Source organism: Muscardinus avellanarius (genome assembly GCF_963383645.1).
Source record: "Muscardinus avellanarius genome assembly, chromosome: 13".
Classification (NCBI taxonomy): Eukaryota; Metazoa; Chordata; class Mammalia; order Rodentia; family Gliridae; genus Muscardinus; species Muscardinus avellanarius.
Genome location: NC_137799.1, coordinates 40,598,336 through 40,611,745, shown reverse-complemented (window position 1 = coordinate 40,611,745; position 13,410 = coordinate 40,598,336). Strand labels below are relative to the sequence as shown.

Genomic DNA, 13,410 nt, shown 5'->3' with positions numbered 1-13,410 from the left:
AGTAGAAAGCCTCTGGGTTCCACCCCCAGTACCACCAGTCACTCAATAAATAAATAAATAAATAAATTAATTAATTAAATAAATAAAATTGCTCTCTCTCTCTTTATCCTTCATCTAGTAAGTTATCAATTTATTCCTAAATATTCCTAATTCTATTTCCATGGTAACAAGTAAACTCAATATCATTCCTGCTGTCTTCATTTCAGTTTAAACTTTCTATCTACTTCTTGCTTGGACTGTTCTAGTGGCCTTCTAATTGGCTCTCCCTCTCCTCCTACCCTCTATTACTTTCTCCAAAATAAACTGAGGTTAACTTCCTACCCGTCCCTCGGGGTCCTCTGTGATCCCCAGTAGCATGGTCTCGCTCTCCTTTCAGTATCCCCGATGTTTTATTTGGCTTTTTTGAATTCTAATATTAAATAACTTGATGGTAAGATGCTGGTCTCCTGTCTTCTGCTTTCTATGATGAGTAGTTAATGCCTTACACATAACACCATTTAATGGACTCTGCTCCACTTAGAAAAAGATTCTCCAGCCGGGCATGGTGGCGCACGCTTGTAATCCCAGTACTTAGGAAGCTGAAACAGGAGGATCACAGGTTTGCAGCCATCCTCAGTGACTTAGTGAGGCTGTCAGCAATTTAGAGAGACTCTCCTTTAAAAATAAAAATATAAAATAGGCCTAGAGGTATAGCCAGAGGTATAAGGCCCCTGTACCATAAAAAGAAAGAAAGAAAGAAAGAAAGAAAGAAAGAAAGAAAGAAAGAAAGAAAGAAAGAAAGAAAGAGGAGGGAGGGAGGGAGGAAGGAATGGAGGAAGGAAAAGAAAAATACTCTCCAACTGAGTTCCATGAAGACTCAGGCTAGGATATAGCAGACCAGCCTTACAATGTGCGACGTAATATCCTCACTTTTCAATGCTGTACTCCGTCCCGTTGAGAAAGGCACTAATCACATTTCTTTTTAAAGGATTTGGTCCTTTCTTGAACAGTTCAGAAAAGCAAAGCTAAAAATGTGGCAACATTAGTGAAATCTTAGAAAAGTAAAAAGGCCTGCAGAGCTTTGTAATAGGCCAGTTGTCTATGAGAGATTAAGAGATGCACAGAAAAGCCACAGCTACTGATTAGAGGGGCCGAGGAATGTTTATGACCTTGACCACATGCCTAGGGCTGGCAAAGTCTTCTAACTACCTGATACAGAAATCCTCTAAAAATAAGAATTCATCCACTCTAACTAAAAAGTAGTGGGCATCTGAGGAGGATTAGCCCTGGATGGCTTGAGCCACAGCACTTACGGGAGGCACCTTCCTCCAGTCAGAGGCCTGCAGTGTGTTGCTGCAGGCTTGTTTCGAGCCTTCAGTCTTCTTGTGGAGTAGAGGAGGAGCAAGCTCTCAAGTCTCCAACTGTCTTGAAGTAGCAGAGGCCTGGGACACCTGGACCACACTACCTCTAGAAGAGAAAGAAAGATAAGGACAGCATTTGACATATGTAGAGTACTTTCCACTTTACTAAGTCCATTTTCTTTTCTTTTCTTTCCTATTTATTTATTTATTTATTTATTTATTTATTTATTTATTTATTTTTGGTGTGTGTGTGGTACTGGAGATGGAACCCAGGGGCATTCTACCTCCAAGCTACACCCTTAGTCCAAATTTTTTATTCTTTACTTTGAAACAGGGTCTCACTGAGTTGCAAAGGGCCTCATAAGTAGAAGCCAAGGCTGGTTGTGAACCACGATCCTCCTGTCTCGGCCTCCCAAATGCTGGGATTACAAGCGTGCACCACCACGCCCTGTCCCCATTTTCTCACGTTATCCTTATACTAGCCTTGGGAAAAAGGTTGAGCAGACAGCACTCATTCCCTAGATGGGAAAACCAAAGTCACAGGGCCAGTCAAAAGTAGAATCAACATCTTCTGACTCCTTAACACAAGCTTCGCTTTCTCTGCCCCACCATGTTCTTTAGAAGAGGGGGAGGCTATTTAATAGCACTTTCCACTTCAGTGAATGGTTGAAACTGATTGGCCCAACATGCTCAGCTATGAGCTGAGTCTGTGCCCTCTTCTTTTTGTCCACAGCGCCATGGGGGTGTTGATGTCCAAGCGGCAGACGGTGGAGCAGGTGCAGAAGGTGAGCCTGGCCGTGTCTGCCTTCAAGGATGGGCTGCGGGACAGGCCTTCCATCCGACGCACGGGTGAGCTACCAGGGTCTCGGCGTGGCACTGTAGAGGGCTCTGTCCAAGAGGTGCTGGAGGAGAAGGAAGCGGAAGCAGGCACTCTAGTGGTCCAGGAAGAGAGCAGTGTCAACCGCGCAGCCTGGGAGCGGCTCCGAGATGGGCGTGGAGTGGAGCCTGAGGAGTTCGACAGGACCAATCGATTCACACCCCCTGCCTTCATCCGCCCTACTCGGAAGTTGGATGATGACAAGCCTCCAGATATCTTCTTGGAGCCCAGAGAGACTGTGAGTATCTACTTAGTGCAGTTTCTGCCAGTCCTAGCCTTTCTGAGGATCAAGGAAAAATATTTACATTTTGGATTAGTCTTAGTGAAGACTAGGGGCAGTGAGTGGTAAGGAATTCTTAAGGAATGGCAGGGGTTCTCACAGGCAGTACTAACCTCTGCAGGAGGCATTTGGAACCTTGGGAATGTGGAGTTTAGGGAGCTCACAATGACTGGGGATTTCTACTGGTGTGTGGTACCAACAAAATCAGGGATGCTAAATGTCCTATAGTACCTTGGATAGTCACTCACAACAGATTGTTCTTTCTAAAAGTGCCAGTAGAATCCCTGTTCAGAAACATGGTCACAAAGGCCAAAGTAGTTAGAGGAGCCTCCTGGCCCTCATCTGCCAGGAAGACAGCTCTACCACCTTAACACTGGCTTCAGATGAACCTGCTCCCCTCGGGTGCTTCAGGGAAGCTCAGCCCATGTAGGTAGCTCTGTGCTTGCACCCATAGGCTCTCAGTGCCTGCAGCTTCACATCCCTGTTCACGCCTGTCATCTTTCCCCAGGTTGTCAACGATGAGATGTGTGATATCTGTGAAGTGTGGACAGCTGAGAGCCTCTTCCCGTGCAGGGTCTGCACCAGGGTTTTCCACGATGGCTGCCTGCGCCGCATGGGCTATATCCAAGGAGACAGTGCCGCAGAAGTGACAGAGATGGCCCACACAGAAACAGGCTGGAGCTGCCACTACTGTGTGAGCCTGGACTACAGGGACAGTAGGCTGCTTCATCACAGAGGACTTGGCATTTTTCCTGGAGACTCCATCTTAGAACACTTGTTTGTAGACAGTGACCTAAAGCATTTTCTAATGGGACATATAAGGGTCTTAGAGCTAGGACGGGGTTTCTCAACTCAGTACCATTGACATTTGAGGCTAAAAAATTCTTTGCTGTGGGAGATGGGTGCATTATAGATGTTTAGCAGCAGCTCTGGTTTCTACTCCACTAGATAGTAGCACACACCCGAGTTGTGACAACCAAGGATGTCTCCACTCCAGACATTGTCAAATGTGTCCTGGAAAGAGCAAAATCACCCCCAGTTGAGAGCCACAGCACCAGGGGTAGACTGAGTAGAATGAGGCCTAATTACTCAGAAGTAATGCTGCTCAGAGCAAGCAGTGCTTTCTCCAGTAGTCTGTAGTTCTCATTCATTATACTCATCCAGAAAAAAAAACCCAGCCTGAGACCCTGGGCAGCTTGTTCCTAACAGGAAAACTACCTAGTCCTGTGATCCTCACTTGACCTACCACCGGCTCTTAGAAACATCTTTTATCTCTGAAGTTATTGTTACATGAATTAAATAATACATCTCTATAGATTCAGAGCTTTGCAAGTTATATATACATGCCTTCCAACTTTTAATGGGAAGAATCTAAGGTTTCCATTGAAAGCCACATTCATATCTGCTTCTCATCAACTTATATAGAGTTCATGTCTTTCATTGATATGTTGTCCTGCAGATATCTTCATTATGCTCTGATTTTAGAGTCAGGATTATCTGATGATTGTCCTAATCTTCCTACTGCTTAAAAGAAAGCAGAGATGTGTCACGATAACTAATTTTTTAACTGAAATGCTCACAAACACTGTCATGACAGTATCTCTTCCAAAACCATTCTGGAGTCATTGAAAATAATACCACCAAAGGTAAAGCTATATAATTTTTTTTGCATTGGTAGGGATTGAACCCAGGACCTCACATAATGCTAGACAAGCTCTCTACTACTGAGTCACATCCTCCCACCTAACACAGAAGCCTAACACATAGCCTAACACAGAAGCTGATACATAACATGTATAAAGTTGGAGCTGCTCTGGTTGGTGGAAACAGGGATGCACAACACTGCCCTCTTTCTAAGGCATGTCTAAGAAATCCCTAGGTTAGCTCAGAAGATAATTTGACAACCAATATTTTAGTCAAAGGGACTGGGATAGAGCCTGGATTCTGTAAAATATTCTGCTCCAGAGTGAGACAGCTCAGCAAGTCTCCCCCTTCCTGGGGCCTCAGCCTCCTTGATTGGCAATGGAAGCCTAAGGTCAGATGATCTTGGATTACCTTCCAGTTGAAACACTATTTCCATCTCTCGTGATGCTTAGCCTTTCTTTCTTTCTGGCCTGTATGGCCACTCACTGGGCTTTTCCTTTTTTTCAGGACAACCTCAATTTGCTGCTTACTGAGGAAGAAATGTACAGCCTCACAGAGACATTTCAGCGATGTAAAGTCATCCCTGGTAAGGCTGAGCAGTACTGCTGGGAGAAGGGTCTTACAGACTTACCTTCATCCTTCTAGGATGAACCATGAACAGAGTATTCTGGGATTTGGGGAGTAAAGAGTAAATGGGCCCTTGTTCCTGAGTTGTTGGCCAGCAGAGGCACCCACCCTTCACCACAGCCTGAGCTAACCAGACAGTGGGAGCAAAGACTTGGCAAGAACTGTAGTTGTGGGGGCACTGGGGGTGCCCCAGGCTGAGGGGAGGTGGGCATGGGCAGCAGGAGGTGCCTTCCAAAGCCAGGCATGGTGTGCATGCCTTGAATCCCAGCTACTCGGCAGGCTGAGGCAGGAGGATTATAAAATTGAGGCTAGCCTGGGAAACTTACCAAGACCCTCTCTCAAAATGAAATAAAAATAAAGGGCTATGGGTATATCTCAGTGGTAGACCACTAGGTCTACCAGCACGTGCAAGGACGTGGGTTCAATTGGAAGTACACATACACACACAGAAAAGGTGCCTCCCGCAGATTGCTCCCTGACGCTGGAGGACTTCCTGCGCTACCGCCACCAAGCAGCCAAGCGGGGGGACAGTAACAGAGCCCTGAGTGACGAGCAAGAGGAGCAGGCAGCCCGCCAGTTTGCAGCTCTGGACCCTGAACATCGAGGCCACATCGAGTGGCCTGACTTCCTGTCCCATGAGTCCCTCCTACTCCTGCAGCAATTGCGTCCCCAGGTGAGGGGCAGCTGGGCTGAATGTCCACAGGATGCTGGGTGACAGAGGCCTGGGAGGTGCACCCGGTGGGCTGGAGGAGTCCGGGGTACTATCGCAACAGGACCCAGTATCAGGAAGGGACTCAGGTTCCACCAGTGACAGGCGATCAGCGCCCAGGCCAAGGAAACTGCCCAAGGAAGGTTGGCTTCCACTGGACTCCCCTGAAGATGTTGATGGTACCAGAAAGGCTCTGGGCACTTCTAAGGGAAGTCGCAAGGCTTAGGTGATGGAAGTAAGATTCTCTATGGCTTGACAGTTTACAAGATATTTTCACCTCCAAGGTCTTAACTTGTCTCTTTTCCCCAGAACTCTCTGTTACGGCTTCTGACAGTCAAGGAGCGGGAACGAGCCCGATCCACCTTCGTGGCCCAGGGCAGCGGGAGCACGATCAGTGAAGCGGAATGCCGCAGGGCCCAGCACTCTTGGTTCTGCAAACGCCTTGTAGAGGCTCCCTCCTGCAGCGTCAGGTCTGCTCCTTACCAGTCCCTGCCCTCACTCAGCCTCCCTCCTCTTTTTTCCATGCCAGTGGCCCTTGGTATGAAAGGTACCTTCCTGCTTTTCCTGCCAACGGCCAGGAGAGAATCCTCCTGTGCATTAAGCAGAGGATGGTGGTTCCTATTGGTCAGGACATCAGTGGCCTCTACTCTAAACTCCGTATTATCACATGTTAGAAAATCCTGGACAGGCACATCCAGAGGTTCACCAGAGTCTGGAAGGGGCCAGGCCCTTCACTGTCCCACTGCTAACCACATGTGCTTATGCCTGGCAGCATCAGCCACGTGGGTCCCATAGCAGACAGCAGCCCAGCCAGCAGCAGCAGCAAGAGTCAGGATAAGGCCCTGCTACCTGCGGAACAGGAGTGCAGGTGAGTGGAACCTCCTCACTGGCTGTCTAGACCCTCAAGCCCCCAACTCACACCTATAAGTAAGAGAGGGCATCACCTACTCCCACCACAAATAGCAGATGCTCGCCCCAGCCAAGCTCCAAGAGTGCACATATGACTCCACATGCCTAGGGTTAACTGATCTATCAACACAGCCAGCGATAACCATGTCAGGCATAAGCCAAGTCCTCCCTGAGGGTTTTTTTAGCTCAAGCCATACGGCCACTGGGATCAGGTCTCATGAGTATTTTGGACTCTGCACCCAACCTCACAAACCTGTTCTTTGCTTCTACTGCAGATCTGTGGACTGGCCCACCTTCCTGCGTGAAAATGTTGTCTACATCTTGGCTGCTCGCCCCAACAGTGCAGCCATTCACCTGAAACCCCCAGGATAGCATGGAACAGAGAAGTTTGGTTCAGGGACAGAGGCATCTTCTCCCTCCTTTCCTTTCTCCCTTTCTTCCACCAAACTCTAGCACTGAGACTCATGGGGATGGGGCACAGCCAGCATCTTAATTTGACATTAAGCTTTATGGCACTGAAACCACCATTCTCCTCACAACAGAGGCAGTAAGTGCACTGCCGCGGGGAGAAGCCCTGGGAGCCATGACAACATCCACTCCAGGACCATCTCCCTGCCCTCATGCCATAGACTGGACCTGCCGCCACATGCGTACATGTGTGCACATACACGTGTGTTCATACACAGGCCTAGCTAGCCTTGCCTTTAAAAGCCTGGTTCTTTTTAGTTGAAGAAGAACTAACGCCCTTTTTATAAAACCCCTGGATTAGATGAGGGAGTCTCTATTTACCTGACTTTTTGTTTATTTGTTTTGTTTTGGGGTTTTTTTGTCTTATTTTTATTTTTTATCTGTTTTATTTATTTATTTATTTATTTATTTATGCTAATTCTAGCTCCTAGTGGATAAGACTATGGCCAAGTGTGACTCTTAATAAGGGAGCATATCAGACTCACATTCCTGTCTGGGGATGCTGAGAGGTCCCTCTACCTATAATGAAAAGCCCTTCTGTGGTGTGCCACTGTTACTAGTAGATGTCTACTATGTCAGGTGTGTTGGGGTGGGAAAACGGTTGAAAACCATCACTGCAGTTTAACTTGTGATTCATTTCTATTTTAATTCCTTGTGACAGAAAAGGCTACTAGCTTGTGGAATCCTGACTGGGAAAGGGAAAGGCAGCCTCTCCCAAAAACCCATCATCTTTCAGCTAGGTCATCCAAGTCCAAAAGTCTTTAACAGAACAGTCAAAAACCCAGGTGAGCCTTCCTGGTCCCTATTTTTCAGATGGTGGTTCATGGCCCAATGTCTCAAGAGACCTGAATGGAACAAATATGCTGGGAAGACTCACAGGCCTCTGTGTTAGATGCTCCACCCAAGTCAGTGACCACAGAGGCCAGTGAGGATAAGGTCAGCCTGGAAGAGGAGAGGAGAGGGCTCATGCTTTTCCATCGGTCCAGCCCAACTCAGCCACAGACCTAGAAAAGTGTACAATTGTGTGGAGAACAGAGCAGCCTCTTCCACAGCCCAAGAGAGAGCAGCTCTGCAGAAGCCCTGGGCAGGGACTCCTTTCATCCGCGCTGACTGATTAGGAGACAGCCTGGGCTGGAGAAGAGGATTTGCATCTCAGCTCTCAAGCAGAGAAGGTCCCATAGAACCTCACAGAGAAGAACACTTCCCCTTCTTCCCAGCACTGAGATGTGGCCTCAGTTGCTGCCTCTCCCCACTGCTCACTACATGCCCTCTCCTCCACGCCAGGGCCTGGTGCCGGCATGAAAGAACTGTGGGGCAAACATACCCTGCCTGCCACAAGGGCGCCGGGCTTGGCCTGCAAGCCTAGTCCCTCTTCCCAAGTTCTCAAGTTCTCAAGTCAGTGTGTGGCACGGGTCAACCCTGGCCAGGGGTCCAAGTTCTAGGTTTCTGTTTCTATCAAAGGACTTAGGTGTAGCGAGATCTGACTACCAAGAGTTCTTAAGACGGAATTGAGCAAGCAGACGCTAACATATCTCCATTGCTTTTATGGCACTTTTTCTAAATTGGGTGCTTACAGAAGGTGCGTACCGCTCAGCGTTGAGATGCTCAGGGGAAGTAGGAAGCTGCGGCCAGGCCTTGGTAAGAGCCCTGTTAGACTCCCCTGCAAGAATGGCCTGGCCTAGAACCAGGGGGATAAGCTGCTGGGGATGCTTGTTTTTAGGACTGAAAGGAAGCAGACACAGGACAAATGTGGACTGATATTCATGCCTCTGAGCATTTCAGAACTCAAAGTTTTTCTAGATACTCCTCAGCCATGCTCACAGGACTGAGAGGAAGAGGGGCTATTTCTCAGTGTGATGAAGGAAGGAAGGAAGGAAGAAAGGAAGGAAGGAAGGCAGGCAAACATCCCACTCTTGGGCCCACGGGCTGCATCTGAATTAGCCAGGCCTGGGATTTTGCACTGAGAAGATTGAAGTATGTTAAACACGAGAGCTCATGCCTACTTTCCTAGTGAGTCACCTCTATTCCAGGGCTGTGTGCTGGATCTCATAGACAGGACATCTTGAGTAGCAAGCTCTGGACTTTAAGAGCTGAGCAGCTTTTAGTGATGCCTCCTCATCTGTCACAGAGACTGAAAGTTTATTTTCTTGCTCCCTGGGCCTTCACAGATCAAGGTGATGCCTTGATCTGTGCTGGAGTTGCTCTCTGCTGGTATGGTGAGACCGTGATCCAGATCAGGGCAGTTGTGTCAGAGGGCCTGGAGATCAGGCCCCACAGTCCTTCCACAAAGGAAACAGGCCCATTTGGGGTCACCCCTCTCCCCATCCAAGGGTGGCTGGCTGCGTTGGTGGGGGGCCTTTTGCAGAGGGCCCACAGGGCGCTGCCCCCAGCAAAGAATAGAGTTCCCAATCCCCAGCGGCCCTGGGGAGCACAAAAGCACACAGAGGCAGCCAGCCTCGTCTCCACACACATCTAGCTTTTTACCAAAAGGAGGGTCCATTGCTCCCCAGTGCAGAGTCGCAGAAGCCCTGCCCCAACCCCATGTTCAGAATCTTCCGCAGCAATGTTCTAATCCCTAGAGTTCCTCTGTAGTATTTATGGAGATGTTCAAGCTTTTATCAACTAGTGAGGTCTCTTCCCTTTTCAAGACTTTCTGTCACTGTGATTGTCTGGAATTCTGCCAAGTACAAAAATAAGGGTTCAGGAAAATGTTTTGGCCTTCTCTTCTTGGCTGCCAAAATTTGAGACCAGTGCTTTCCCCAAGACACCAACCACGGGAGGCTTGGGTCACTCAGATACTCCTCCGAAGGACTTACTCTAAGCCTCTGTGTCGCCCAGCAGTCCTCTTCTCCATGCTTGTGTTTAAATAAAAGGACATCTGAATAAGACTGAGGGTCACTGAGGAAGTGGCTGTGGACACAACCTCTCGAGGCCTACTGTTTGACCTCCTCTCCCGAGACCAGCCTTCTCCAGCCAAGAATTTGAACAGTGGCCCATATGGGATCCCAGGGATGGAGCGGTTTCCTCATTCCTAGATACTGCTCCAATTCTCAAGTGCTCTTCCCTTGAGGACAGCTGCAGCAGAAGCCATGAATATATCGCCTCTTTCTACTGTCTGCCCAAGCAAGCAGTGGGCTGGCAGAGCAGACACCTGCCTTTCTGGCCTCAGTGCTCCCTACGGGATGTCACCCTGGCCCTGTTGTAAGTAGCTAAGTCTTAGGGTTCCCCCACTCCTATCACCAATATGGAAAGCACAGAATCACACTGCCTGGGATTAGGCCACCTCACTGGGGAGTGGGCTCCAGGGTTGTGCCCATGCCTCTTAGCCCAAAGCACAACTCCAACCAGGACAGGCATCACAGCTGCAGCAAAAGTGGTGCCAGGAAGCCGTGAAGCCAAGAGAGGCCAGTGGGATCCCTCTAGCAGGGTCAAGGCCAGCCATGAGCCTCCCAGAGCCAAGAGTAACCTCCAGTCAAGGTTGAGAGCTGGTAGCAGACCAGAGTTCCTGCAAGCATGCCGCCTTCAAACCAGCAGAGTAAAGGCAGTCATGCATTGCTTTACAGCAGGGATACTCTGAGAACTGTATCACTGGGCACGTTCTTCATAATGAAAACATAGCATGCACTTTAAGACAGCTATGATATGATTAGGTAACAATCTTATGACTCTACCTGGCCCACTGTTGGTTGAAATGTAGCACATGACTGTACTTCTGTACTTGGCACTACAAGGCAGGACAACTGTGAGGCCAGAATTTTAGGGTTCCTGGCAGCACCTGTAACCACAGCTCCTTGGTAGTCCTCTATTTACAGTGGAATAAAATGGCTACATTTCCTCGCCACTTAGTTTGAGTTTGCCATGATAGCTCTCTAGGCCCTTGGCTGGCCCAAACATCAGAGATCTCCTTGGGTAGGCACTATCATGGCACCATCCCTCCCCACAGCTCGCCGGGGGCTGGGGGAGCTGGGCACTTTCCCTGCTGCCGCTTTCCTGCTGCCACTATTTCTGACAACCTTGAAAGAAAAAATAAAACAGGTTAGAGAATTCCACTAGATCCAACCATCACTAAGGAAAAGCTGCTCTTTTCTGGGCCACATGCCCCAATGACCCTGAGCATGGAGAGGGTCAGGTCTCATCTGGACCAAGGATTAGAGTCCAGACACATTCCAGTTTGTATAGCACTGGGTTGGCCTTTCCATATCCATGGGAAACACAGGTCTTCAAGCTTACCCCCCAGCCATTAAGGTATGGCCATGATCTGCCTCCCAGCCAAACACGGCTGTAAGGGGAGCTCTGAGAGCAACCGCGGGGGATGCAACGTCTTCTGATCCCTAGTGTCCTTCCCATGCACTTTTCTGCAGAAGGTAACTTGACAGCTAACGGGAACATCCCAAGCCCTGTCTTCCCATCTACAGCTGCATGCTCCTCCCCATGGCTCAGCCTCGACTCTGGAGAAGGAGCCCCCAGAGGCTGGACACAGCGGGAATCATAATAAAGAGATTGTGATGTTAAGCAGCTTCCTGCTTTCTGTTGTTTGGGAAACCTACCATTTCTCTGCGGTTCCCCACCATTGACCAGTTTCTGTGTCTGATGATAACAAGGGGCCACTGTGGCCCTCTTCTGGCTCTTTCCTGGCCCTGACCTTCCCAAGGATCAAATGATGGGCACAGGGAGCAGCACCACACATACAGATCCAGGAATGTGTCTACCTCCTTATCTACCTCAGATACAGAAGGGGAGCGGGGAGGGGAAGACACACAAGGCGAGTGGTGGCAGGGTCTCCCCGCACATCTGATACACAGTTACTCCTCACCAAGGACTAGTTTAGATGCTTCTCTCAGTTCCCACTCAACTTCAAAGTAGGAAAGCTAGCTGTTTTCTCCTGGTCTTCTGGGACCTTCCTAGTCTGAGAGTTTCCTTCCCATCTTTACAAATTATTTTAATGTGATATGATAGGACTGGAAAAACTTAAGGTTTAGAGAGACATGTGGAGGACTAAGAAAATCCCAACTATGAAATCTCCCCTTGACCTGGTAAGAACAGTCAGTCTCAATAGGATGGAACCTCTCTGAGCTAAGAATCAGGCACTGACACTATCTCTAAAGCCAAGGAGGGGTCCCAAGTACAAGTAATTGCTAACATTTCTGAGCACATACTATGAAATCCTAAGTGCTTCCCATAGAACAAGCAATCTTCTAAACAACCCTATGAGAGTAGCTGGGGGAGCACTTGCCTGGCATGGGCAGGTCCTGTCTTCTATCTCCAAGCACTACAAAACAAGGAGCCCCGTGGGACTTGTGTTACAGATGAGAAAAGCGAGGAACAGAGGCTGCATTTCTCAAAGTTACACAGTCACAGGAAGTAGGGAAATCAGGCAGTCTCTCCTCGGCATCCACATTCTTGGCCACTTCATTGTGCTGGCTATCAAAGAACACCTCAGGGAGTGGACGTGTTGGCGCAGCTTGTAATCCCAGCATTCAGGAGGCTGAGACCCGAGGATCATGGTTTGAACAGCCTCAGCTACTTGGGCCCTCCACAACTTAGTGAGACCCTGTCTCAAAAATAAATAATAAAAAATAGAGCAGAGTTTGTAGCTGGGAGGTTGAATGCCCCTAGGTTCCATCCCTAGACTCACATACACACACAAAAAAAAGTACATCTCAGGGGAACTGGCACAGTGCGGGCTAGCACCTTCCCCTTCCCCTGGGAATACACCTAGAGAGGTAACCAGGACTGTAGCCAAGTCACAGATTTCTTACCACCTGCACCACTCACCCCCCTCTCTGGGCTCCCATACCTCTCCTCCCTGGGGACCTTTCCATGGTGGGGGAGGGGTCCATCAGACACAGAGGCAGCTTAATATTATTACATCTGTCCCTTCTCTTTGCCTCTAGGTTCAGTGAAGCTGAGCACTGGGGCACAAAAAGAGATAAAGATTAGGTCTCCAAGGACCAGAACAAGGTTTCTCCACCCTCTGTCCAGCAATCCTGGCTGGAGCTGTAGGCCCTCCCAGGACAGTCCCTTCCACCAACCGGCACATGATCTCCTGCCTCACAACCCCACCCGCCCTGCCCTGCTCTGGCTCAAGTGCAAACCCTCTGCTCCTAGGGAAAGTCGTTTCCCAAAGGGAAACAATGGCTGCTAAATTTGCTAAACATGGAACAATTAGTGTTCTCTCTCCTCACCCTCACCAAGGGCTGCTTGGAGTTTGACCTTGCTGAACTTATTTCCTCGTCTGTATAAATCCAGAAAAATAGACCTGTCTGCCTCCGGAGCTGGTAACTGAGTGAGGACAAAAGGAGATTGGTAAGAAGAGAGTGTTGGCAGCAAGGGCATGGTGGTAAGGACAGCCTCAGCTACTACTTAGTGAGGTCCTTTGCAACTCAATGAGACCTTGTTTCAAAATAAAGAATAAAAGAGCTGGGTGTGGTGGCGCATGCTTGTTATCCCAGCATTCGGGAGGCTGAGACCTGGAGGATCACAGTTCGTGGACAGCCTCAGCTACTTAGTGAGGCCCTCTGCAACTCAGTGAGACCCGGTTTCAAAATAAAGAATA

The 13,410-nt window shown here is 48.9% G+C and overlaps 1 protein-coding gene across 2 annotated transcripts; it reads left to right on the top strand.

The window, feature by feature from the left end:
* Window positions 1–2,077: 2,077 nt before the first annotated feature.
* PHF24 (PHD finger protein 24) lies at window positions 2,078–6,758 on the top strand (the record flags this gene model as incomplete). 2 transcript variants are annotated; one of them, XM_080708354.1, is made up of 7 exons in its annotated part: window positions 2,078–2,455; window positions 3,006–3,191; window positions 4,649–4,727; window positions 5,236–5,441; window positions 5,787–5,947; window positions 6,250–6,345; window positions 6,662–6,758. In XM_080708354.1, 7 exons carry the CDS (start codon window positions 2,078–2,080, stop codon window positions 6,756–6,758), a joined length of 1,203 nt encoding a protein of 400 aa, XP_080564480.1. The 2 variants fall into 2 exon arrangements, with proteins under 2 accessions (XP_080564480.1, XP_080564481.1); XM_080708355.1 differs by having other exon boundaries at window positions 2,328–2,455; window positions 3,071–3,191.
* Window positions 6,759–13,410: the final 6,652 nt, after the last annotated feature.